This window comes from Eublepharis macularius, chromosome 2 (assembly GCF_028583425.1).
Source record: "Eublepharis macularius isolate TG4126 chromosome 2, MPM_Emac_v1.0, whole genome shotgun sequence".
In the NCBI taxonomy this organism is placed as follows: Eukaryota; Metazoa; Chordata; class Lepidosauria; order Squamata; family Eublepharidae; genus Eublepharis; species Eublepharis macularius.
In genome coordinates, this window is record NC_072791.1 from 224,381,270 (window position 1) to 224,409,118 (window position 27,849).

At 44.8% G+C, this 27,849-nt stretch overlaps 1 protein-coding gene across 2 annotated transcripts; it reads left to right on the forward strand.

Annotated features, from left to right (window-relative positions):
* Positions 1–3,143: 3,143 nt before the first annotated feature.
* Positions 3,144–27,849, forward strand: OSGEPL1 (O-sialoglycoprotein endopeptidase like 1). Of its 2 annotated transcripts, XM_054972515.1 has the most exons (10): positions 3,144–3,929; positions 13,858–13,939; positions 15,211–15,293; positions 16,902–17,152; positions 18,622–19,009; positions 20,532–20,736; positions 20,824–20,972; positions 23,338–23,468; positions 25,009–25,080; positions 27,302–27,849. In XM_054972515.1, exons 3-10 carry the CDS (start codon positions 15,291–15,293, stop codon positions 27,378–27,380), a joined length of 1,278 nt encoding a protein of 425 aa, XP_054828490.1. In that variant the 5' UTR covers positions 3,144–3,929; positions 13,858–13,939; positions 15,211–15,290; the 3' UTR covers positions 27,381–27,849. The 2 variants fall into 2 exon arrangements, with proteins under 2 accessions (XP_054828490.1, XP_054828491.1); XM_054972516.1 differs by lacking the exons at positions 3,144–3,929; positions 13,858–13,939; positions 15,211–15,293 and having other exon boundaries at positions 17,081–17,152; positions 18,627–19,009.

A 27,849-nucleotide genomic window follows, 5' to 3' on the forward strand; every position in this document is an offset into this window, starting at 1 on the left:
GGAAATCTTGTCAGTCTTTAAAGTGCTTCTAGATTCCAATCTGATCGACTGTTCCATGGACACAGTTCTTGTCTTCTGTCCTTTGATCACATGATTGTACTCTTTGTTCCCCCCCCCCCCAACTCCCTTTCAGGGTCCCAGAAACATGTAATAGACGAGGAAAGGATAAAAGATCATAGGAGACCCTGACCCTAAAGGAAATCAAGGAGAAACTGTCCCCAGCAGTCTGTCACTCAGATTGCCACTAAAGAGTAAGCCTTGGCTCTGGGCCCATAGTCGCTGCCTCCTCCATCAAGCAAAGGTGCAGGTAAGGATTAGGGGTGTGCATGCTGGAAATATTTGGATTTCCATAATATAGGGAAATACCCAAAACTCGAAGTGGCAAGCCGCTTCGGATTCGGGTATTTGAATCACTTTGTAATGCTCCGTAAAGATTCGAAGCATTCCAAAGTGATTCAGGGGGCTTGGTTTTCCAGCACCCCACCCACTCCCAACCCCCCCTCCCTATAAGCTGGCAGGCGGCGGGGGGGATCCCTGCCTGCCAGCTGATAGTGTAGAGGGCTCTGTCCTGCCAACAGGGCAGCAGGGCCCTTTAAAAACCCCACAACACCCAGCTCCCCCCACTTAACTTTGCTTGGCTGTGGAGCGCCTGGCGGGGAGGTGCAGGCTTATGCCTGCCGGTGTCGGGATCGAGGAGCTCGACCTCGACATCGGTGGGTGAACGGAGCTCCAGGCCAGGGGGAGGGGCAGGCTTAAGCTTGCCACCTCCCTGCCGCCTCGTTCCTTCACCCGACGGTGTAAGGGTCGAGAAGCTCTTCGACCCTGACATTGGCAGGTGAACAAAGTGCCCGGAAGGGGGAGGTGCAGTCTTAAGCCTGCAACCTCCCCGCCGCCTTGTTTGTTCACCCGCTGATGTCGAGCGCTGATTCAGGGCTTTAAATGCTCTTTTCCCTGCTGCTCGCAGCGCCAGGGAAACGGGCATTTAAACCCAAAGCTTCCCAAAGGATTACGAATCCTTCCGGAAGCTTTGCTTCAGGATTTCCGAATCATGCTGGCCCCGATTTGGAAATCCCAAAACTTTCCGGATTGGGTCCGATTCGCGTATTTTACCCAAATTGGATTCCCGAAGTGCACACCCCTAGTAAGGATTACCCCCCCTGCTTGATATTTTGTTGGTTTACATTAAAAAAAGAACAGTTTAGAACTCAAGACCCTGTAATGTAATTTTTTTTAATGATCAGCCATTTCATAATATTTAAATGTTCTGAAAAATGTGTCTACTATTTATTTCATTTCATTCAACTTATATCCCGCCCTCCCACAAGCGGGCTCAGGGCAGCCTCCAACAAATACACTGTTAAAATACAATAAAAACCTTATTGACACATTAATATTCAGGCACCATCAGACAGACCGGCTACTGCAAGATCATCATTAACCCTGGCACTACCATGATGTAAGTCAAGGGCTGCTGCAAAAAGAGGCTATGGCAGTCAGAAGGGGGACAAAAAGCTGACCCCTAGTCAAAGGCCCGGCGTAACATCTCTGTCTTGCAGACCCTGTGGAACTGTAAAAGGTCCCACAGGGCCCGGATCTCCATTGGGAGAGTGTTCCACCAGGCTGGGGCCATGGCAGAAAAAGCCCTGGCCCTAGTTGAGGCCAGCTGAATGTCCCTCGGGCCGGGGACCACCAGAAGCTGCTTATCCGCAGAGTGTAAGGCCCTGCAGGGGACATAATGGGAGAGGCGGTCCCATAGGTAAGCAGGTTCTAGTCCTTGGAGGGCTTTAAATGCTAAGTTCAGTACCTTGAATTGGATCCAGAACTCAACCGGGAGCCAGTGCAGCTGGCAAAACACAGGGCGGATATGTGCCCTAAACGGCATCCCCGTAAGGACTTGTGCCGTTGCATTCTGGACCAGCTTTAACTTCTGGGTCAAGCTCACAAGTAGTCCAGCATAGAGCGAGTTGCAGTAGTCTAGTCTAGAGGTAAGCGTTGCATGGATTACCAAAGCTAGATCTTGGGGTGAGAGATAGGGCGCCAATTGCCTGACCTGCCAAAGATGAAAAAATGCAGATTGCAACGGCTGCAATCTGGGCTTCCATAGAAAGTGTGGCATCCAGGAGCATGCCCAGGCTCTTCACCATCGACGAAGGCTGTAGCTGCTCTCCGTTGAGGGCTGGGAGCCAGATTCCCAATTCCCTCGTCCTTATTTCATTATTTATTTATGTCATTTATAGTCCGCCTTTCTCACTGAGACTCAAGGCAGATTACATAGTGTGAGATTAGTACAATCAGTGTCAAGGACATTTCCATAAACAATGCCATAGGATAAGTAAATAGAAGTTTACAAAGTATTAGCAAGGCTCCAATACAGAGAAGAAGCACAGGTAGTAATAGGAGTACATATTTAAAGCAACAGATAATACGTAAGGCAACATGGTGAAGTCTATAGTCCCTAACTCATTAGCGAAGTCTGTATGTTTGCCCCAGTGGGACAAATAGCGGCACCATGGGTAAAGGGTACTATTCTGGTTTGGAAAAATAGCATGGGGGGAACCTTTAACACACACACAAACACACCCCTTTTGATATGGCCCCAATCATAATCAGGTTTCATGAATCAGGAGTCATGAAAGTTTGTGCTGGAATGAAATGTGTTAAGTGATCAAGCCACCAGACTTCTGCTTAATTTTTCAGCAATAGAGTAATTGAGCCACTGCTTCCGAATTAAAATATTGCAACAAAAATCCTCAGTCTCCTCTCTTCTTAGGCTCTCTTGGGTAGGATATAAATATTTTAAATAAAAATGAATGAAAAGGCCAAAGAAAATACTAGGTAGTGATGTTTCTCCATAGCAAAATCCAAACATAAAACCCATGTAAAATCTTTTATTAAAACCAACCAAAATCATTTTTATTTTTATTGTATTCATGTCATGTATAGTCTGCCTTTCTTATTGAGAATCAAGGCGGATTACACAGTGTGAACTTAGTACAGTCGGTATCAATGACATTTCCATAAAGTTTATAAGACATAGCATTAGCAAGAGAATACAGAATAGAGTGATGTGCAAGCTTTTGAGTTAAACAGAGCACTTCGTCAGGCGGGATGCTTAAAAAAAAAGATATGGGATAGAAGGAAAAGTTGCAGAGTTTGATTGTCCTAAGGAGATGGATCCTGTCAAAAATTTCTGAGACTGGTGGTCTGTAACAGAAAAGTAAAATCAGAATTCCAGTGGCAGTTTAAAGACTAACATTTACTCTCCCAGCTTTCCTGAAGTAAGGCTTCATGAAAACTTTTCCTGGAATGAGCTTTGTCAGGATTTAGGGTGCCCACGTCGAACTTGGGTGCTGTTTGGCTCCTGTCAGTTCAGCCAAGGGAGAAAGTACAAAATAAGCACGATACGTTTGAGCAGCAGTCAGTCTTTACCAAAGGGTTTATTTTAAGTTTATTATGACAGAAATCTTATGACAGTGCTTTTCATGGGAGGGAGAAAGACACGTTCTTATCACTCCCCGCTCAGCATGTTAACAAAGTCTCTGCTCCATTACTGAGAGGAAGGAAGCGACAGTCACAAGCTTGAGGGCGGCGGAGATAAGAGCGCCGTCACGGGGGAGGGAAGTGAAGCGCCGGAGGCCATCTTGGTTAAAGGCACAAGAACTGCCTTGATCCAACACGGCCTCGCCAGCCACCGCTTCCTCCTACGACGACGCCGTTGCTCCGCCGTCCTCAATCCAGCGACTATTCCCCATTTCCCTCCTCCGGGCCGGTTTCCTCCCCGCCCCACAAACCCTACTGGCTCATCGTCGCTCACGTGGCTTCCTTCGCGCGAGAGCCCCGCAACCTCTCCCCGACCCCCTTCCTCCAAGTTTAACCGAAAGAGGCGATTCGTGGAGACGTAGCCTGGTGGGCGGGACAACGCGTGACAGGTAAAAAAAAGTGGGGGGGTGTGTGGAAGCGGGGGGGGGCATGTTGGGCGCGCGAGGGCGAAGCTGAGGGGTTTCCTTTGGCGCCTGAGGGATCGTGGAGTGTGGAAACCTCATTGGCTGTTTCCGCTTTGTCTGAGCTGCCAAATAAATAAAATGTGAATTTAAAAAACATTAGCCTGCTGAATAAAAGTCCCTTCTCTCTGAATGTCCTAGCTGTTGATTATATTGGATTTTCACTAGCGCAGTGTGATCCTTGGATCTCAGCGAGAAAGGCGTATTATTATCATCATTATATTTATTTATTTATGTCATTTATAGTCCGCCTTTCTCACTGAGACTCAAGGCGGATTACACAGTGTGAGATTAGAACAGTCAGTATCAAGGACAAGCTCATAAACAATGCCATAGGGTAACTAGATACAAGTTCACACAGACATAGCTTTAGCAGGAATCCAATACGACATTAGTGGTGAAGTCTATGGTGCCTAACTCATTAGCGGGTCATCTGCGATCCCCTCCCTACAGCACAGCCCTTCTATCTGAGTAAAAATCCTTTTTGAATAATTCAATTTTACATCATTTGCGGAAAGCCAGGAGAGCGGGGGCTCTCCTGACCTCAGGCAGGCCGTTCCACAGGGTAGGGGCCACCACTGAGAAAGCCGTTTATGGGCAGCTGTTGATTTCACCCATGTGCAGGGTAGCACCTGCAGGAGACCTTGGTCAGATGAGCGAAGCTCCTGTGGAGGAACAATGTAGTAGGGTTTATAAATGCAAAGGTGCAAGGATTTTTTAAACCGTTAGAAATCTAATACAGAGTTGGAGAAATCCTGAAACGAAGCATAAGCAAGTCTAAGACCGATACATTAATCAACATTGAACTACCCAGTAGGATCATACACAAAGCTACAGCTAGCAAACAGTAGTACATAGCAGTAAAGTCTATGGTCACCATTCTATGGGATTTGTGTGTTGTTCTTGTGCAGGGCCCCTGGTTGGGCAGTGTGTGAAACAATGCTGGGCTAGATAGACCGCGGTCCTGATTCCACAGGGTCTTACTTACGTTCTTGAAAATTCCCCGGGGATGACTGCCCTGAAAGTCAACTGATCATCGGGACCAAGCAGAGCCATGTGGTGGTGGGAATGCTGCAAGCTGAGTCCAGCTTGGTCCTGAGCCATGGAGACATCATTGTAGACGCCTCCCATTAGGCAAGCCTATACCCAATGTCATTGTCGTCACGTCCCAAGCGAAACATTCCTTGTGATGCTCCCAGCACCTCAGGGGACTCTTTGTTCAGCTTGCTGCAGGGTTCTTTTAACACCCCTATTCAGCCTGGCTGACAAACTACTGGGTGGGGTGGGGGGTGGGGGGTGGGCGATCCAGCAGTTATAATTTAGATTTGGAATAGTAGAGCCAGTTTGGTGTAGTGGTTAAGAGCGGGGGACTCTAATCTGGAGAACCGGCTTTGATTCCCCACTCCTCCACTTGAAGCCAGCGGGGTGACCTTGGGCTACTCATGGCTCTCTGGAGCGCTCTCAGCCCCACCCACCTCACAGGGTGTTTTGTTGCGGGGATAATAATAACATACTTTAAAAAAAAATTATTAGATGGGTTAACATACATCACTTTAAACAATACAATCTCATTCTTCCCCTATATATCTGTTTCCCCCACCCTCTCCCTCCCCCTTTTTCTTAATTGACTTCCAACAGCTTTCTAACCCCTTCATTTAAAATATGTCCATTATCCTACGTCTATAAAATCACAAAAAGTTGTTCATTTGATATTTAATATCTTCTTATTCTACTTATTACTTCTAACGGCAAAGAAAACCTATCTCCCCCTTCAATAGCTATTCAAAGAACATATTATTCCCTTTACGTCCCATTTTCTTTCTAAATAACTTTTAAGTTTCCCCCAGTCCGTTGTGAATTCTTTTATGTCTCGATCTCTTAATTTCCTTGTCAATTTGTCCATTAATAATAACATACTTTGTAAACGGCTCTGAGTGGGTGTTAAGTCATCCTGAAGGGCGGTATATAAATCGAATGTTGTTGTTGTTAGATTTGGAACCAGAGTTTTGCCATCTCGTGCTTCTTGCTGCAGCCGTCAGTGCTTCCTGAAAAGCAGTTCTTGGAAGTCTCTCTGGAATAGCGTGGGTGGCAGAACTTAGGGCTGCCATGGGGAAAGTAAGCAGAGGATATTCCATCTCCCTCCTCCATTTGCAAAAGGCAGGCTTTGGTCCTACATTTATTTATTTAATTTATACATCATCTTTCTCCCCGATGGGGAACCAAAGCACCTTACATCATCCGCCTCTCCAGGGCTTTTTTTCTGGGAAAAGAGGTGGTGGAACTCAGTGGGTTACCCTTGGAGAAAATGGTCACATGGCTGGTGGCCCTGCCCCCTGATCTCCAGACAGGGGGGAGTTGAGATTGCCCGCTGCGCCGCTCCAGCGGCGCAGCGGGCAGTCTCAACTCCCCTCTGTCTGGAGATCAGGGGGCGGGGCCACCAGCCATGTGACCATTTTCAAGAGGCTCCGGAACTCCATTCCACTGTGTTCCAGCTGAAAAAAAGCCCTGCGCCTCTCCATCATTTCATCCTCATAACATTCCTGTGAGGTAGGTAAGGCTGAGTGTGTGTGACTGGCCCAGCAAGCCTCCACAGCAGAGTGGGGATTTGAACTTGGATCTCCCGGATCCTAGTCCGATACGCCAGCTGCAGGGCACCACACTGGGTCTCTTAGGGTGATTTTTCAAAAACTCTTTATATACTGAATTAGATGCATGTTTGTTTTTGCTCTAGTTGGAACACTGCATCAACTAGATTCAGTTATGTGTCACTCGGAATGGATACAGTTTGCAAATTACACATTCTTGTAACTTGATAGTTTGCATTCCTCCTCATCAGCCAAAATAGGTCCACAGAAAGATTATCTTGTTGCACGTTATAACATGTTGTGTGTTGCCACACTTAACAAGGAGGCAAAAGGAGGGTGGACTGTATGGTATTATACCCAGCTGAGGTCCCAACCCTTCCAAAACTCCTCCCTCTGCCCTTAAATAGCCAGGAATTTCATAACCCAGAGCTGGTAACCCCAAGTAACAGTTATGTAATAGATCTGTAGTGTGAGCAAAAGCAACAAAAAGCCCTGTAGTGCCTTGAAGTATGAATTCAGTAGCAATTAAACTCAAGGGGCTTGCTGAGAAAATACTTAGAAATGCTGAGAAAGGAGGCTGAGAAAACATTTAGCGCTAATCCTGCCTATCCCTTAGCTAGGGCCTAACCAATAGACACCATGCTTTGTTAACTACATAAAAGACTGATTCCAACAGAACCATTATGAAGCAGACAAAAAAGGGAATCCCTTTAGGGTCAGAATATTCCTGATCAGACCCACCAGCGGATCCCACACAACTTTGAAGGGAGGGAAACAAAGAAAATGGATCAGTTCCCTCCAGCGCGACCTGCTGGGTGGAGGCGATTTAAGCTCCCTAAGCCTGCTTTGCTTGGTTTCAGAAGCACCCTGTGAACAGGGTTAGCCAAACACCTAGCATCTCCATTTTCAAGTTAGCGGTGCAAACAATAACAGATCCCTAAAAAAGGCAAGATCCTTGGCTTACGTTTAATTTGTGCTTATTCATACCTTTGCTTAAGAATAATTCTGTTTGGCTATAGCACATCTGTTGACAGCTGTTTTTCACACAATGTCACATACCTAACATATATTGGGTTGCAGATAAAAGACCCCCAGATTTAGTGTAGCTGTGCTGGTGTTGAGGGTGCAGAGAACACTTAGTTCTTCTCTAGGGTTTGGTGCCATGAAATGGTTCAGACAGTTTTTGGACTGGGAACTCACGTTATCTTGATGTGGACAGCCTCCTCTCATGAATCCTAGAGTTGGAAGGGGTCTTACAGACCATCTCGTTCAGCCTCCTGCCTAATGCAGGAACAACATAAAGCATCCCCGACAAGGATTCATCCAGCTTAAAGACGGCCAATGAGAAGAAGCCCACCATATCCCTAGGCAGCCAATGACTCTTATGTGAAGAAGTTTTTCCTAACATCCAGCTGGTACCTTCCCTCCTGTAGTTTCAAGTCCATTGTTTCAAGTCCCATTGTTTCAAGTCCCACCTTCTGTTGCCAACAGGAACAAATCTCTTCCCTTCTCTAAGTGACAGCCTTTTAAATATCGAAAGAGAACAATCATGTCTCCCCTCCACCTCCTCTTCTCCAAACTGTACATTCCCAGGTCCCTCCGTCTTTCTTCATAGGACTTGGTCTCCAGGCCCCTGATCATCCTGCTTGCTCTCCTCTGTACCCGTTCCAATCTATGCACATCCTTTTTGAAGTGAGGCCTCCAGAACTGCACACAATACTCCCGGTGGGGCCTGACCAAGGCGGTATATAGTGGGATAATGACATCCTGTGATTTGGATGTTATGCCTTTTGTTGATACACCCCGGGACTGTGTTTGCCTTTTTTGCTGCTGTATCACAGTGACTGCTCATATTTAGCTTCCCATCTACCAGTATCCCAAGATCTTGTTCACACACAATACTACCCAGAAGTCCATCCCTCATCCAGTATGCATGCTTTGCATTTTTGTTACCCAAATGGAGAATCCGGCACTTACCCATGTTAAATCACATCTTATTCAGATCTCCCCACTTTCCCAGTATGTTCAGATCTTGTTGAATTCTGTCGCTATTTTCAAGAGTGTTTGCTACTCCTCCCAATTTGGTGTCATCTGCGAATGTAATGAGTAATCCCTTCACACCCTCGTCTAGATCATTTATAAAAATATTGAAAAGTCCTGGGCCCAGGACCAAGCCCTGTGGCACTCCGCTGGACACCTCCCTCCAATCAGACATGATGCCATTGACAACAACTCTTTGGGTGCGGTTGTCCAGCCAGTTCCCTATCCATCTAGCCACCCTAGAGTCCATAGTCTACCACTTTACTCATCAGAATATCACGAGGAACCTTGTCAAAAGCATTACTGAAATTCAGATAAACAACATCGACAGCATTCCTGTGGTCCAGTAAGCCCGTCACTTGATCATAGAAGGAGATGAGGTTGGTCTGGCAGGACCTGTCGGGGACAAATCCATGCTGACTTCCCTGTATCGCTATGATGTCCATTGGATGCTTGCAGATTGATGCCTTTAATATCTGCTCCAGTATCTTCCCCGGGACAGAGGTCAGGCTGACTGGCCTGTAGTTCCCTGGATAGTCCTTTTTCCTTTTCTTTAAGATTGGGATGACATTTGCCGTCTCTCAATCTTCTGGCACATCCTCTATCCTCCAAGAGCTTGCTTAATGAACATGTATTCTTTTACCCTACTACAAACAGCAGGCGCTTCACAGTAAATGGCCTCAGCATTCACAGCGCCTAGCATACATTCACGTGTCTTTTGTGTGGCTATTTTGCTTCAGTGTTCATTCTTTGCATATGCAGTAAAAATACTATAATGGCACCTGAGAGTAAAGTAAAGTTGCATAGTAGTAGTAAAGGCACATAGAATATTCTAGTTCATTAAAATCACTTCCATCATGCAGCAGAGCTGGTCTCCCAGCATGCATCAGGGAAGTTAAAGTCTCCCATAAGTACAAAGTCATGTTTCTTGGTTACCCTATTAAGTTGCTCACGGAGGGCAAAATCCCCCTCATCTCCTTGGTCAGGCAGTCTGTAGCAGACCCCAACCGCAATACTGCGCGTCCTTCCCTCCCTTATCTTCACCCAGACACTTTCCACTGGGTTGTCACTCTCCTCCTCCAGTATTTCCTGACAATCAAGCAGGGCCGGATCGAGGAGGGGGCAGGGGGGGTTGTCTGCCACCAGCACCGCCAGGGAGGGGGCACCAGGAGCAGCTGCCAGGAGCACATGGGTGGCAGCACAGGCAGCCTCTCAGCCCCCCGCCCCCCATGCTGCCTTTTGCCTGCCCCGCAGGACAGGAGGTGGCCGGCTTGCTGTGCGCGCCCTGTTCTGAAGGGCAGGCAAAAGGCAGAGTGGGGGGCTGCGAGGCTGCCCGCGCCATTGACCTGGCGGCCACCCCCTGTCCTGCGGGGAGGAAAAACGTACCTGCTGCAGGGTGCGTTTTAGGCTGTTGAGGGTGTGGGGGCATACTGTGCCACCTGGGGAGGGGGTGCCCCGGGGAGCGTGCTCCCTCTCTGGCCAAGTAAGTGGGTGTGGGGGGAAGGGTGGGAGCAGGGGATCCCCTGCCCTGGGTGGGGGAAAGGTACCCCTAATGGCAATCCTACATCCACATACTTCCAAGTAAGCAAGCATTGCATAGGATCAAGCTAAAATTCATAGAACTGCATCCTGTACAGTGCCACAGCTTGAATAAGTAAAGCAAAACATTAGTCAGCGTGGAACAATATTCTTTTTAACTGGCATACATTGCTTAATTGTTGTTTTCCTTTTCCCATTGGTAAAATAACAAGCTTTGTTATCCATGGCTGTACAGACTGTTCCAGCTATGCTGAGGGCGCCCAGGGCTTGCTCTAGCCTATTTGCTTGCGGTAACAATAAAGGTGTGTTGTTCCATATTAAATTAGATATCATGTCTGAGGATGAGTAATCACTGAGTCTGATGCCAAAACAATACTAATATAATATCTCCCTGTGGGGTAGGTGGGGCTGAAAGAGCTCTGAGAGAGCTGTGACTGACCCAAGGTCACCCAGATGGCGAGTGGGGAATAAAACCTAGCTCTCCAGATTAGAGTCCTGCCGCTCTTATCCACTACACCAAACTGGCTTTAGAGTTAGCTTAATTTTCAACTGTCAACATAGAGAGGCCTTCAAGGTGGAGTAATGTTCTTCAGAGTACCTGGTTCTGGGGATAAACAAGACAGGGCGACTGTCCCCTTAATACCTTGCTTATGAATTTTCAAGGTCTGCTGATGGAGAACTGTTGGATTAGAATCACTGTCCGGCAGAGCAGTTCGTAAGTTTGTCCAGCAACTGCTGGAGTGACAATAAAATTGTAGAAAGAATGAAGTGCGTCATTTCATTCTGAGAGAAAGCAGTTAGCCGTACTGCCTTCAATCATTGTGAGTTACCATGCCCTTTAGGGACTCCTTGCATTTATTAAAGGTCCCTTGAGAGATGGTACCTGCTGTCTCTTTGGCAACAGAACTGTCGTTCCCTCTGTCAGCGACTTCCCTAGCGAATCATGGTAGAGAATAATTTGTTTTCCTTGATTTTTCTTTATTCCCACAGCCTGGAAGAAAAGGGGGGGATCCCACCCCATCCTACCATTCCAGTGAGCAAAAATAAACCACCCTCTCCTTTCTTTTGGGCTCAAGTTAGAAGCCTTCCTCCAATCTAAAGAGCCTTCTTCCAATTTAAGTAGTTCTTCTGTTGGAGGTTAAATCAACCCCAAAGGATATAAAACCTTTGGGTATTTTCCTCTACCAGTTTAATTACATTTCCACTTCACTGCAATGTGATGTGGACAGTTATCATCCAATCTCTAATCTGCCCTTTCTGGGCAAAGTGGTTGAGAGAGCAATAGCAAACTAACTCCAGGTCTTCTTGGATATCTCTAGTGCTCTAAACCCTTTTCAGTCTGGGTTCAGGCCAGGCTGTGGTACAGAGACAGCTCTAGTGGCTTTCGTTGATGACCTCTGTCTGAATATAGACAAGGCCATGCTTCCTTGTTGCTCCTCCTGGATTTATCTGCAGCATTTGATACCAGTAGACCATGCCGTCCTGTTGAGACGTTTGGAGGCAGGAATAGGTATCGGAGATGCTCCTTGGACTGGTTTAAATCGTTCTTCATGGAACGGACTCATAGGGTTGCTGTTGGTCACATGGGGGATAAGACTGCACCTTGTGGAACCCCACAAGATAATTCCCACATTGAGGACAGCTGATCACCAACAGCAACCGGCTGTCCTCAGTGTGGGAATTATCTTGTGGGGTTCCACAAGGTGCAGTCTTATCCCCTGTGTGATTCAATCTCTATGTAAAATCTTTAGGAGAATCCATTTGTAGCTATGGAATTAGATGCCATCAATATACAGATGGTACCCAGTTCTATATTCCTCTATCCAAATCCCCTGGTGATGCCGTAGAGGTCGTGAGTTGCTGCCTGACAGCTGTGGTCAAATGGCTGAAAGCGAACAAATTGAAACTGAACCCAGTCCAGACAGAAGTGATGCTGGTTGGGAAAGTGGAGATCTTGAAGGACATTATCCTTCCTAGCTTTGAAGGGGTTCCGCTGGCCCTTGCAAAACTAGGTTACGAGCCTAGGGGTTATACAGGATCCAGCATGGCTGCTAGAGAAGCCAGTAAATACAGCTGCAACTCCCAACTCACACTAGCCCAGAAGATGGTACCCTACCTTGACATGGCCAACCCGGCCACCTGGATTCACACCATGGTAACATCAAGACTCGACCTCTGTAATGCACTCTAGATAGGTTTCCCTTTGAAGTCAACTTGGAAACTCCAACTGTTGTAGAACATCGCAGCCAGAATATTATCAGGAGCTAGGCAGAGCATGCATATTACCCCTACTCAGCAGTCACTCCACTGGTTATCCATCGCCGGGCTCGGTTCAAGGTTTGGCTATCACATTCAATGCCGAACATACATGGCCTTGGCTCCACACATCTGTGGGACCATGGCAGCTTTGATCGTCTTTTACAGGACCTTCTGCAAATACCACCTTGCAAATAACTATAAGCAGGGCTTTTTTTCAGCTGGAACACGGTGGAGCGGAGTTCCGGAACCTCTTGAAAATGGTCACATGGCCGGTGGCCCCGCCCCCTGATCTCCAGACAGAGGGGAGTTTAGATTGCTGGTGTGGAGGGCCATCTAAACTCCCCTCTGTCTGGAGATCAGGGGGCGGGGTCACCGGCCATGTAACCATTTTCTCCGAGGGCAACCCACTGAGTTCCACCACTTCTTTTCCCAGAAAAAAAGCCCTGACTATAAGCAATTTTAATCTAGAATAAGGGTTCCACATTCCGCCTTGGACACTTCATACTGCAAGTTGTTTATGTGCCGTCCTTACCACAAGGAGCCAGAAAGGATTCTTATTTGTATTAAGCGTTTTGATTGTATCTTGCCACTCAAAATAATGGTGCCATCATTATCTGTAAGAGGAAGTCTAAGTGAACTGTTTGTAATAACCTTTTTGATCTTTGGATTCATTTGTTCTGTAAACAATGTAGCATTAAAGTATTTAGGCATAAGGATAAAGATGCATCAGGCCCCGGGACACGTCAGGCTCCGGGTCCTCACGCGTCTGAGTTTTGTGTAACAATAAAACTCCTATTTCTCTGTATCACTGTGGTTGGTGTCTTGGATTATATTTGGGTAAGTGGTAGAAAGGAAATTTATAATTCGCAACAGAGTACTATTAAAGAAATTTCTCTATCAGTCACATTGTTAGTATTTTAATGTTCCCCAAAGGCAAAAAAGATACCCTAAAATAGGGGCATTAACTAACCATGGCCAGCGATCAGAAAATAGGGGAACTTATGGTGTAAACTGTGTTGTCACATGCTTTGAGGCTTGTAAGAAGAGGCCTGCCTCTGAGTCCAACTTCAGGGGACAGAAAGCGGCCAATGTTGCCCTTGGTTACCAACCACAGATGAAGAGATTGACCTTCTTGAGGGCTGGTCAGATGAGAAATGGTGGTGGAGAGTGTCATCAAGTCAAAGCTTACTTATGGCGACCCCTGGTGGGGTTTCCGTGGCAAGAGACCAACAGAGGTGGTTTGCCATTGCCTGCCTCTGCAACCCTGGTCTTCGTTGCAAGTCTCCCATCCAATTACTAACCATGGCCGACCCTGCTTAGCTTCTGAGATCTGATGAGATCAGGCTCACCTGGGCTACCCAGGTCAGGGCCATATGAGAAATACAAAATTAAATAATGTCTATATTCTTTCTAACGTTTTGTGTGTGTTTTAGGAGGCTATGAAATATGAATCCTGAATTGGGAAACTATAAAAGAAGGGGGAAAGAGCAGTTTTAACACCATGTTTTGGAGCAGGTAAGAATAATAATTATCCTTATTGTAGATTATTTCCTTTTGCTTCCAGGTGCTTATCCAATTTATTTTTATCTGAAAATTTAGTTATACTAAAGGAGAAAAGGAAATCGTTTTTCTATCAGTTCTTAAATGTTAATGGGATTAGGACCCTCTAGATAATGCAATCGGTTTTATTTATGGTTCATGAACCTTGTGGTATCGCCAATCCAGTGCTACAGGGATAGCTAGCAAAGAAGTTACAAACAATACTAGTAAGAAAATTAGCAAATGAAAGATTGCAAAATGGCACTGGAATCGATGCGTAGGTGTGTGTGTTGGGTTTCTTGTTGCTAGAAATGTGAAGACATTAGCCATTAGAGGTGTGTGACATTCATACAGCTATATTCATGAAGCACAGCAACAACAAGTGTTCTAGCAGGAAACAGAGTTGTATATTTCCAGAAGCAAAGCGCTATGATTTTCAGAACAAAGAATATTTGAATTCCAATAACTTTAAATCTAAATCATAAAGAAAAAAAGAGTCTTGTGATACATATTGTATTTTAAACAATACCTTTGTCTCTCATTTGGAATCCTGGATTTAATTGGCCAAAAGAGATTTGTTCCAAGATCTGACTTGAGATGCAATCAATTGACAGAGAATTCTTCATCTTTATAATTTAAGTAGCCCTGACCTGGATAGCCCAGGGGTGCCTGATCTCATCAGATCTCAGAAGCTAAGCAGGATCAGCCTTGGTTAGTAATTGGATGGGAGACCTGCAGCGAAGACCAGGGTTGCAGAGGCAGGCAATGGCAAACCACCTCTGTTAGTCCCTTGCTATGAAAACCCCACCAGGGGTTGCCATAAGTCAACTCTGACTTGAGGGAGCTCACCACCACCACATAATTTAAGTAAGAGTAGTTTGCTCAATAAATGGAAAGTATAATGCCCATGTACCTCCAAATAACACTAGAATATTGAGTGTCTTGTATATCTTTATAAAGCCAATTTGGTGTAGTGGTTAAGAGCAGCAGGACTCTAATCTGGAGAACCAGGTTTGATTCCCCACTCCTCCGCTTGAAGACAGCTGGGTGACCTTGGGCTAGCCACGGCTTCGTAAACCGCTCTGAGTGGGTGTTAAGTGGTTCTGAAATACAAATTAGTTGTTGTTGTTTAAAATAAACATTACAGTCAGTGCGGCCTCTGGTGCAGTGCGCTTTTGTGTCAGATGCAGATTCAGTCATGAATATGCTTGGGTCAGTGACTTTGTTCCGCATCCTCCTCCCGGTAGAGATTGGTAATGATACTTTCCAGTGAAGCAAGACCTGCTTGAGAATCAGTTTACTGCAAGAGGCTGCTGTGAGGAAGAACATGGTAAGGAAATCACCCCTTGCATTGCATATGTATGTATTGGGTATATTGCTTTCCATTGCTCATGAACCTGTTCGTATACCACACTTGTTGGAGCGTTCCAGAGTGCCTGTACCCCTTTCCTCCATTAACAAGAGATCTGTTTATTGAAAGGAGGCAGGGTTTTTTTTCAGCTGGAACATGGTGGAACGGAGTTCCGGAACCTCTTGAAAATGGTCACATGGCTGGTGGCCCTGCCCCCTGATCTCCAGACAGAGGGGAGTTTAGATCGCCGTCCGCGCCACATGGCGTGGAGGGCAATTGAAACTCCCCTCTGTCTGGAGATCAGGGGGCGGGGCCACCAGCCATGTGACCATTTTCTACAAGGGCAACCCACTGAGTTCCACCACCTCTTTCCCCAGAGAAAAAAGCCCTGAAAGGAGGTATAGGTTGCCTCTCCAGAGATCTGCTGGAAGTGACTGGAAAGATAAACTATTCGTTAGTAAGACCAGATCATTTTAAAAAACAGCAAAAAGATGTCTAAGAAAGGGACATTAAAATAGCATAAATAACTTGGTAGAGAATGTTTAGCCTCAAAGCCAAAAGGCCGTATAAAAACTGCAACAGAACCAGTAATCGTAAAAACTGTGTTGATCATAAAGTAGTAGTAACACAACACTCCAAAATGCAGGCCATAAGTCAAAAGATGGAACAGAACTTAAATTAAGAAGTTGGGTAAAAGGAAAAGTTTTGTCCTGGCGCCTAAATGACGCTAGGGTAGATACCAGGAAAGCCTCGAGGGGGATGGCATTCTAAAGATGAGGCACCACCACTGAAAAAGCCCTGTTTCTAGTTGCTGCTGATCTCATCTTGTGGGCCAGGGCAAAGAGAGCAGAATGTGTATTGAGGATCTTAATTGGTGGGCTGGACAATATGGGAGTTGTCAGGCTATGGGGTGACAGGATATGGTAGACAGATCCCTGTACCATCGCAACAAGAAGCCCAAGCTCTTGGTTAAATGGTTTTATTCAGAAATCAAATCATTTCCATATATATGTCCATAGGGTTACTCAGAAGCCAGAGAGCATCTAAGCAGTACATGTTCCTTGACAGGAATAGAAACTTGAAGAAAGTACATACCCAATCATTCCCCCCCTCCCAACTAAACCACAGGTTTGTGCGGGAAATGTCCTGGGAATTTCTTCCAGGGTTTATACATCAGCCTAGACAGGACAAAAGGCATAAGATTAAACTGTAACATTTCAGACAGTGCAAGGTTGCTCCTGGGAGCTTTGAAGGAAGGAGATAAGCCAGCTGTGTTCTCAGGATGCTGGAGAAACTAAAGTGATGGTTAGAGCATTTGCAAAATGATATTAGGGCACAGCATTAGCAATAGTTCAGGGTTAGCATTGGCATGGATGGGGTTCAGACATGACAGGAGAAGACAATCTTCCTGCTACCCTGGCCCCAAGTCCTTTAGAGCCTTAGAAATAAAGACCAGCACTCAATTTATGTGGCAACAAATAACGTATTGGGAGGAAGCAAATAGGCCGGGGTGGTGGAGCTTTGCTTATGATTTCTGATTTATTAATAATAGCTAAACGTTAAAGACAAAATCTCGTTTTTGTACAGTTCCTTTCTAGGCAAGCCTGCCTACAGAACTATTTACCAGCGAGCACGGTTGGAACAGCGATTTCAAGATCTGCTAAATGTTGCCGGAGCAACTCTTTAAGAAGGGTTGCCCATCAGGATGGCAAATGCTTCTCTACCAGAATAGTTCTAGGAATCGAAACCAGTTGTGATGATACGGGGGCCGCTGTGATGGATGAAACAGGCAACGTTTTAGGTGAAGCGCTGCATTCTCAGGGCAAGGTGCATTTAAAGTAAGTTGCTCATGGGGACTCATTTTTATTCTAGCATAAACTTGTTAGAGTCAATAAAAGTTTGTGCTAGAAAAAAAACTCTTTCAGATGCCAGAAGGCTTTTGTTGTGTTGGGGTTTTTTGCAAAAGTTCTGGGGGCAATGAAAAATGTAGGAGCTTGTCAATCCCTTTCCTTTGTTTGGAGCCCAACCAGGTGGGATGCCCTTACCTGCGTTTGTGTTTTCAGTTCAATGACCTAATTTACGCAAAACAGGGCAGTGAATAGTCTGAACTCTCTGAGACCCTAAGGGTAGACACATGTCACTACTGAGACTGGATTTTAGCCACCCCCCCTTCTTCTCCCTAGCTGTACATGGAAAGAAAGAATGTCTATCCTTGAAGATAGATAACTGGACATTCCTGCCAGTATATGAACAGGGCAAAGCTAGAAACAAAGGGAGAATTATAAGTTCCACCCCTTCCCCCTTTTTGGAGAAGAGAGTTTGTGTAGAAAAGTAACCAGTTGTGGAATGAAGGAAGATGCTGCTATGGAGACCAAGAAAGGATGGTACATGATGTTGTCGCGAGACTGAACGGTGGACAATAGTCCAATGTAAAGGTATAAAAGTGATCAGGTGCCTTATTCTGAATGTGACTTTCGTTTCTCCAAAATGATGTCACAAGCCCTTAAAAGAAGCATGTGCTCCTTTGTTCTGTGGTACATTCTAAGCTCATTTTGTAAGCTGGTACCCTATATTTGCAAATATACTCTGTTACAACAGCCCTTGTCTGTCTCATCTCTCTTTTGCTCAGAAGATTGGAAGGGGCAAAGGGAAAGAGCACTTTTTGTGCAACAAGACTTCTCTTCAGGAAAGGAGAGAACGGCTTCCGTTTGTTCTGTAAATGCCCAACTGATCTCAGAGCCACAGTATTAGTAACCCATGTTCAGTCGTGTTCAAAGTTATCCATAGACTGAAAAAGTTCAATAAGGTGCTGCAATCTTTATCGATCTGCAACTGATGTGTAGTCTCATTGCCATAGGTAAGTCCAGGGCTTTTTTTCAGCTGGAACGCGGTGGAACGGAGTTCCGGAACCTCTTGAAAATGGTCACATGGCTGGTGGCCCCGCCCCCTGATCTCCAGACAGAGAGGAGTTGAGATTGCCCTCGTAGAGGGCAATCTCAACTCCCCTCTGTCTGGAGATCAGGGGGCGGGGCCACCAGCCATGTGACCATTTTCTCCGAGGGCAACCCACTGAGCTCCACCACCTCTTTCCCCAGAAAAAAAGCCCTGGGTAAGTCAAAAGCCAGACAGGTGGGCGCCCATTGACCCAAGAGCATCCAAAGGATTTGAATTTGCAGAACAGCATCAAATAGAGATGCTGGGAAAGGAACGGTGGCTACTCAGGGCATTCACTTCCCCGTTTGTATTTTTTTAAGAGGAACAAAAACCTCCAGCGCCATTGTTAAGTCTATTTTTTGTTTCTAATTAGAACAGGTGGAATTATTCCTCACGTAGCACAACAGCTTCACAAGGACAACATTGCGCGGATAGTACAACAAGCACTTTCTGTCGGTGGAGTTTGTATGGATGACCTCACCGCCGTAGCAACCACGGTCAAGCCTGGACTTGCATTAAGCCTTGGCGTGGGGTTAGACTATAGTTTAGAACTGGTGGAGAGGTACAAGAAGCCTTTTATCCCCATCCACCACATGGAGGCTCACGCACTTACCATCCGGGCAACCAACCGGGTGGAGTTTCCGTTCCTAGTGCTTTTGCTTTCTGGCGGCCACTGTATGCTCGCAGTAGCAAGAGGAGTTTCAGATTTTCTTCTCCTTGGACAAACACTAGACATAGCACCGGGGGACATGTTGGATAAGGTACTTCTTTTAATGTGATTTTTATTTTATTACCTTTTTAACTCTCCAAAGGAAATGTGTTGGAGCACCTTTTTTTTATTACAATGATTGGCTTTAGCATTTGCAAACAGGTACGAGAGCTCTGCAGGCCATGTCTCCTCCATACATCCATGTGGCATCTGGACAAATCGTTTCTTTTTCACTTCACATGCTGGTAGTGAGTTGAATGAGGGTTCTTTCCGCCCCATGGTGCTGTTTCACATAGCTGCAGTGTGCATGTCCACACGCATGTTTGTACGTGTGTGTACTGCAAGCAAGTGGGTCGGTGCAATTGCGTGGGTCTTTATGACCTGGTCAGCATCCTGCCATGACAGAGAATGGCAGCAAAGTAAAAGAAACCTCCGTAGTTTCTAGCTTTATCTGAAGAAGTGAGCTGTGGTTCACGAAAGCTTGTCCCCTACCGCAAAATGTGTTAGTCTTATAGGTGCTACTGGACTCTTGGGCCGTTTCCACATGGCTTACCTGAAGCCGCGCCATGCCGCAACGTTGCGGATCGTGCTGGGGAAAATGCGAAATAACGCATTTTCTCGCGCGAGTTTTGCGCGACATCGCGCAAAATTTGCGCGAGAAAACACGATATTTCGCGTTTTCCCCGGCACGATCCGCAGCGTTGCGGCATGGCGCGGCTTCAGGTAAGCCATGTGGAAACGGCCTTGCTCTTTTCTACCCCACTGTTGGTTCCGCCGACCTGCTTGCTGTATTGACTCGCACATCACAGCCAGTCGAGACGGCAACTTCTGGGAGGGGGGCTGCTATGCAGCCGGATGAATTGATGAAAGGATCTTGGTTTTCTGATTTCCTACACTACAAACACTTGAGTCAAGCGCATCCCTTATGTTATGCTACAGGGATATTTTGCCATTCCAACAAAGCCTCATCAGAGAAGCCAGGGGTCATTTCGTAGAAAAAGAGCTGCAGGAACTCATTAGCACAACTCATTAGCATATGCCACGCCTCTTGCCATCACCAGAAGTGTGTCATTAGCATAACTGATTTGCATATGCCACACACCCTGACATCACCTATCCTGGCTGTTTTGGACCCAATCCTGGCCATTCAGGGCCGAAATTGGGCCCAAAGTGGCAAAAAGGGGTTGAAAATGGCCAAAAAGGGGCCCAAAATGGTCAGGATCGGGCCGCTGCTAAGCGAGAGAGTGATCCACCACCACCACCACCCGTCAGAGGCCGGATCCTGGCTGTTTTGGGACCAATCCTGGCTGTTTTAGGCCCAATCCTGGACATTTTGGGCCAAATCCAGGCCAAAACAGGCCCAAAATGGCCAAAAATCAGGTGAGCGGGGCCACCTGACATGTGACCTCTTTGGAGAACTACCGGAACTGCGTTCCTGCACGTTCCCCCTCAAAATGAGCCCTGAGAGAAGCCCTGAATTGTAAGGCTGCTGGTTTCCTGGTAGATTGTTCCTGTGCCTTTGTAGAATCTTTGGATGTCTTTAATTTCTGATTCTCTCTTGGTCTCTTTTTTAGTTAGCCAGAAGACTTTCTTTACAAAAGCACCCACCGTGTTCTGGTGCGAGTGGAGGAAAAGCAATAGAAACCTTGGCCCAGCAAGGAAATAAGCTGGGCTATGAATTCAAAGTTCCCCTGGAACGACACTTGAATTGCAACTTTTCCTTTGCTGGACTTCAGACCAATGTCACTAGAAGGATTACACAAAAAGAAAGGGAAGAAGGTATTTTCCGAAACGGGATTAATACAGATTGCACAGGTTGATCTGCTCACAGAATTGGAAAATCCATTTTGATCCTAATTTCTGCAGGCCTTCCGCAAGGGCAGCTGCTGTCCTGCGCCTCCGACCTTGCTGCAGCAATTCAGCACACTCTCGCAGTTCACATTGCCAAGCGAACACACCGGGCAATTCTCTTCTGCGTACGAAATGGCATCATACCTCAAAGTGATGCAACTCTAGTAAGTGTGCGATCACGTCCCGTGTATTTTCTGCACTGTACTTTACCCCAAATTCCAACTGTATAATTAGAAGCCATTTGCTTTTCTTTTTAATTATTTGTACATTTAGTTTCAGGATTTGGTGACTTATACATCTTGATCCTAGCTAGTATCGTTCTTTACTAAATAATGCAAAGGAAATAAAATACGCTTAAGTTCAAAAGTCCGAAGCTGTGCATGCAAAGTCAGTGGCTTGGATCCAGCGATGCACAAACAGACGCAGTGCTATTCCACTTGCAGCCAGCGCTTCGTTCCCTATTTATTGCAGTACCCAGAAATAGGTTGTACAACATGTTATGCAAACAGAAACACAGGTGGGAATACAATAAGCTTGACTTAGCCGAAGTAGCTATCACATCTTTTTTTCTTGTATTTCTGTTCCCGCAAGAAATTTGGCACTGGATCCAACCCAGTGTTCTGTGGGTGTATCCAGAGTGCACTTATATCCTCTGTCCCCAGGCCTGCCTTGTCTTCACATGTTGTTTATAACATTTAGTACTGCCAACACCCGTAAAGACCGATAGGTGTAGGAAACTTACTCTTCAAAACTGGCAGCAGATGGGTGGGGGAGACTGTATCATCTGAGCCTGTGTATGCCAGATCTACACATGTAGGCATTAATCAAATGCTCTGACCGACACTGGAAAGCAATGGTTGTTGGGGGTTTTCCGGGCTGTATTGCCGTGGTCTTGGCATTGTAGTTCCTGACGTTTCGCCAGCAGCTGTGGCTGGCATCTTCAGAGGTGTAGCACCAAAAGACAGAGGTGCTACACCTCTGCTACACTTCAGAGGTGTAGCACCTCTGTCTTTTGGTGCTACACCTCTGAAGATGCCAGCCACAGCTGCTGGTGAAACGTCAGGAACTACAATGCCAAGACCACGGCAATACAGCCCGGAAAACCCCCAACAACCATTGTTCTCCGGCCGTGAAAGCCTTCGACAATACACTGGAAAGCAAGCTAAGTCAGGACATCACAGGAGGTGTTATCCTCCGGATCAACCTTTGTATACTTTCCCTGAACATTTTGCATATCCCTCATCAGAGTTACAAACAACTCATATTTGAGTAAAATCATGTCTTATAAGTGGTTGCTTTCAGAAAGAGAAACTATTTTTCAACAAAATAAAGAATCCTCTCTCATTAGTTGATTAGTAGTGAGACAGATAATGGTACCTTGCTGACTGTGTGTCATTCCTACCGCAGGGGAGAACCTCTAAGCAAGTTATCTCAACTCTGCCTAAGAAATTAAGAGGGAAATAAACTATCTCATAATAAGGAATTAAAATCACAAATGTTATCCAGAATAACGTTCAGAAGAAACTTCTGAGAATTTAAATTTCCTAGCCATAATATGGGAAGAAAATTGAAAAAACAAAAACCTAAACCATTGATAACTGGGAGTTATAATTAGTCATTAATTCAGCCTTGATTGTTCCTTTAAAAAAACCTCTTTTTCTAAAAACCATATTAAGATGTTTTTTTTTCCTAAATACCACATTAGAGCTGTCAAACCAAAGCATAAAGAGCTGTCAAACCACAGTATAAAGGAAAATGTTTCATGCTGCTTTTGACTAAAGAGTCTCAATCTTCTAGGCCCTGTCATGCTCCTCAGCCATCCAGATTTTGCACCTTTTGAATTATTCAAGCCATACAATCTGTTTCCCACCCACCAGTCTGATATGGTTATGAAATGGCCGTTTTAGTACAGCCATCGACTATAATCAACAACAGTGTTGCATTATAAAGCTTTGAACTTTACAAGTTGAATTTGAGCTTTTTAACTCAAAGAGGGATTACCTATAAATAGTAAGAATTGCAATTCTGGAAGAATAAATGGCATTTGGAGACAGGCTACCCTTCAATAAAATCTGATTACTTTTTAACGATATACATTGATAGAAGCAATCCTCGCGAAAATAGAAAAATAGATACCATATCCATTTAAATTTCAAGATAGAATTTCAAAGGTAGGCAAAGCAGAATTTCTCTAGGTAGAACAAAACTGTTAATGTCACTTTATAAAAGATAAAAGTTGTGGAATTTAAAGTCGTCAGAGCAGGAGCATCTGTTTTGCTGTGAGCAAAAATGTCCTAGTCTGCATAGGGTTGCACTGGCAGAAGAGTTTCTATTTATTTACCTTACCTTATTGCATAAAAAATAATCTGAATCTGTTCAATTTGTCATGGTGAGCACTGATTGATTTTGAAATCATGATCAAGGGATGTCGATCCTATATTAACTTTCTTCGCCATATTATTTTGAAGTAGCAAAATGCCACTCCTCAGCTGACAATATATTTCCTTTGACTTCCAAAACTGGTTTCAGGTGGCATCCGGGGGTGTTGCAAGTAACCAGTATATCCGTAGAACTCTGCAGATTGTAACGGACGCCACTGGCTTCTCTTTATTGTGCCCACCTCCCAGGCTCTGCACTGACAATGGTGTCATGATTGCATGGTAAGCAACGATTCTTTTTTAGTTTGGATTGATTTACACAATTATGATGCAACATGGGATAGCAACATAGTTTATGGCATAGGAAATTGTATGCACTCTGCACATACACCTTCATGTGTGAAGCGTCTATATTTTATTGTGTGTTCTTGCTGTGGGAACCCACCACGAGTAGACATGTGCATTTTTCACATGAGATGGAGTATATTTTGAGTGAGTTTTCTACAAGGGAATAATATACATCTAGGCAGCTCATCATCTCTGATATAAACGTTTGGAAGAGGCTTCACATTCAAACCATTGTCTCCTTTTAAGGAATGTTAAGTAGAAGAGCTAGAAGAATCTCTTCCTGAAAACCCTAAAGAGTGTGTGTTACGACCCTTTCTACCTCTTGAGTAGATTTGGTCTTTAAGCCTTTTATTCTTGCCCCTCTCGGCGGATTGCTGCCACTAGGAATTAAATTCCAGAATAACTTAAATTTCTCCTTTTAGTAACGTGCCCAAGGGTCAGGCTTTTCGTGGTACTATGTGGCCCTGAGGAAAGGAATGGGATATAGGAATGATAGATACTCTGGGATATAAAAAAAACCAAAGTAAACTTTTATTTTTATTAAGAAGCCTATCGGTTCCATATTATTTCTAAAACTTGGTTTCAAAAGAGTAGTTCTCAATTCTTAAAGTTACTTTACTTAAAACCAGTCACATAGACCTTTTCTCAGGCACACACACAGTTTACCTGCCTTTCTCTGACTGAGTGTCCTTTCACAAACACACAGTTCAGAAATATAACACAGGTTATATTTCTCTCAGACAACATACACAAGCTCAGGCTGCATACAGCTTGCCTGCTTTCTCCTGACTCGATATTTCTCTCAGAACTGCTTAAAAATACTCAGGCTGCAAACAGCTTGCCTGCTAAAACCAGACTTAATATTTTCTCAGAAATGCTTAAACATGCTAAGGCTGCACACAGCTTGCCTTTCTTGCCCTAACTGAATCTTTTTTCTCCACTCTCAGGGCCAAACTACAAGTGACAAATGACACAGGTTGGACACTTGTCAGCCTCCCTCAAGTTTTGATGGGAAATGTAGGCAGCTGGGCAGAATGTTGGACAAGTGACAGTTGAAAAGTCCATTGGACAGCAGTCAGAGAGCCAAGCTGCAAGACCAGGAGGCCTACATTTCCCATCAAAACGTGAGGGAAGCCGACAAGTGTCCAACCTGTGTCATTCGTCACTTGTAGCTTGGCCCTCAGTCTAAAACTGCCTTCACTCCGCCCACACTTTCAGTCATCAACCAATCATATCACTCACTCATCTCTCTCTTTCACCCCCACTCTTCATTTATACCGTACCAAGCATTTAAAGATGCATACACACATTTACTTAAAATCATTACAGTGTGGTTGGAGGCTCATTGTAAAGTTAGATTAACAATATTGTATTGAGCTCATTTCCAGAAAAATTGAAAACAAATTTAAAAAACCTCCTTATTGTATTTATGACATTATTCATTTATTCATTCGCACAAATATCTTTTCTTTAGGAATGGCATTGAAAGGCTGCGTGCAGGATTGGGTGTGCTCCATAGCATAGAAGGCATAAAATATGAACCAAAGTAAGTAGTGTAACTGCCTGTTTCCCCCCCATAAATTTTACATACTCTATTTTGTCATCTTTTTGGTGCTCAGAGTTAGAGGAAAGTCCAAAAAACAGGGACATACCAGCACAGAATTTGTGGATCCCTGCCCATTTTGCTCAGAGCCCTTGTGGTGTAGTGGTTAAGAGCGCAGGACTCTAATCTGGAGAGCCGGGTTTGATTCCCCACTCCTCTACTTGAAGCCAGCTGGGTGACCTTGGGTTACTCACAGCTCTTCCAGAGCTCTCTCAGCCCCACCCACCTCACAGGGTGTTTTGTTGTGGGGATAATAATAACATACTTTGTAAACTTCTCTGAGTGGGCATTAAGTTGTCCTGAAGGGCGGTATATAAATCGAATGTTGTTGTTGTTGTTACAATGTGGGGAGGGGGGGTATAGTAAGGAAAAGGAAATGGAGGAAACCACTTCTTCTTCTACTAGCACAGCAAGTTCTGCAGAACAAAATTTCCTCTAGTAACAGAAAAAGGAGGCAAGATATTTCATCAGATTCCACGTCCTGTCTGAGGAGGCCCCAACCCTTAGCATGGACTTTTCAGTGGTCACAGGGGACAGCTGCGAAAAGAGAAGGCTCTTAATTTCCAGCCGTTAAAATTCAACTTCTTGAAATTAGTGTATCATTATACAGACAGTATAATGATACTATGTATTTACTTAGATTATTTATATGTCACCATATAAATTCAAAGCAATGCCAAAAAATCATAAAAAACAACAGAAGGAAGTATAAATCATAAATAATAATAATAATAATATTGTACTGTCTCTGCTTTGCAAATACAATAGCTATACTAGTTTGTATGTCATGGATCAATGGAAATGCCAAAATCACTCCTCAGTTATAGGAGCAAGCCTAATCAGGTTTACTCAGAAGTAATTCCCACATGGTTCAATAGGGCTTACTCCCAGGGAAGTGTTCTTAGGATTATACCCTATATCCCCACTATCTTTTTGTCAGCTCAAGGGACGGCAGTCCATGGCAGATAGACCCCCAAGCCCCTCACAGCAAGCACTCCAGGGTCTTGGTTGAAAGGCTTTTATTTAGAGATCCATTACGTTCATGGGTACATCCACAGATGGGAAAGTTGGCAAGAACGATTATACAGGCAAAGGCACTATTGATATAGGGAGCATCTTTTCCCCCTCTCCCTTGAGCAGTTTGCATTTAGGCGCGAAAACCTTAGAAGTTGCATGAGAACACAATAGCTTAGTCTGGATAGAGACAGTAGAAGCAGGGCTTTTTTCAGGGGGAACGCGGTGGAACGGAGTTCTGGAACCTCTTGAAAATGGTCACATGGGTGGTGGCCCCACCCCCTGATCTCCAGACAGAGGGGAGTTTAGATTGCCCTCCGCGCTGCTCAGCGGCATGGAGGGCAGTCTAAACTCCCCTCTGTCTGGAGATCAGGGGGCGGGGCCACCAGCCATGTGACCATTTTCTCCAAGGGCAACCCCCTGAGTTCCACCACCTCTTTTCCCAGAAAAAAAGCCCTGAGTAGAAGATTACAAAGCAGTCAAAGTCTCTCTCTCTCCCCTGAGAAATGGTTACATTTCTGATTCCAGCTGCAAGGTCAGCGCAGCACACTTTCAGAGATAACAGGCTGGTTACTTGTTCTGTGAAAACTTTGGTTTTCAGGCAGGCAAGAATGGCCTGAATAGGCGGCTACAGTACAAAGCACAACCATGTGCAACCAATACATTAGAACAGAGAGATCAGTACAGTTCTACAGTGAATACAAATGGCATGGGTGTGTGCACACATGACACTTTTCCATGGGTGCAAGATTTAGGGCAAAGTATTTCTTCCAATACAATTTCAAAACTAAATTAAGTGAAACAACGTGAACCATCTTATTACATATTCCGTTGTTCCATATCCGCATTGATTTTTTGTTATAAAGTATATTAAAGTGCATTGTGAGGCTGTAGCCTTTGCGCTCATGTTTGCAAAAGAGCAGAAGCACAGTGTGTTTTTTCCTTTCACATATCTCTGGACCCAAACCTTTGTTTTCAGTACAACACATAGGAGGGAAGATAAAAGAATGATAGAAATAAAGAACTGGGTTAGTCCATCTATCCCTCATTGCCTGTGTGTAGCCTGCTGGAGCGAAGCCTTCACGACTTAATTGATTAGAATCTTGTTCAATAAAATTGAAAAGTGAGTTTTTTTAAACTTTCATTTCAGAGCTCCTCTTGGAACTGATATCTCAGAGCAAGTCGAAAGAGCTGCCATCCGAGTGCCAAAACTAATTCTGACAGTCTGACATTTGATTGTTGATGGTTGTTGTGGATTTTCCGGGCTGATATTTGATTGGTTTTGAATATTTGTGAAAAGGGAATGCTGTTGCCATCAAGCAGGGCAGTATCTCTTTGCGGAGGAGGATTCCATAATGGTTGCCGTTATACTTACATATTCAAATATGTTACTAGTAGTTACAGGTATTGTGAGCAGCATGATTTATGAAGCCTAGACCTTACAAAGCTTCTGAAACCACCCTTTTCTTTTTTTGTTTGTTTAGCTTTTTTTAAAAAAAGGACAGAATGTAAAAGATGCCCGTCTAGTTATATAAGTTATATAGCAGAGGTGATTTCATCAGGTGCAACGTGAAATTGTCTCCTGCACAACTTCTTGAATTGCAAGAATACTTCCGTCCTTTTCATCCTGTCACCCTAGAGAGAGAAAAGATCTCTGCATCCCTATTGCAGCCTGGGATTAAAGGTGGATGAATGAGA

Bases quoted from the DNA above. Each gene is read 5' to 3' on its own strand.
- OSGEPL1 (XM_054972515.1), top strand. The intron at 20,973-23,337 runs GTAAGTGTGCGA...AACTGGTTTCAG, and splicing joins CTCAAAGTGATGCAACTCTA to GTGGCATCCGGGGGTGTTGC. The intron at 25,081-27,301 runs GTAAGTAGTGTA...CTTTCATTTCAG, and splicing joins GGCATAAAATATGAACCAAA to AGCTCCTCTTGGAACTGATA.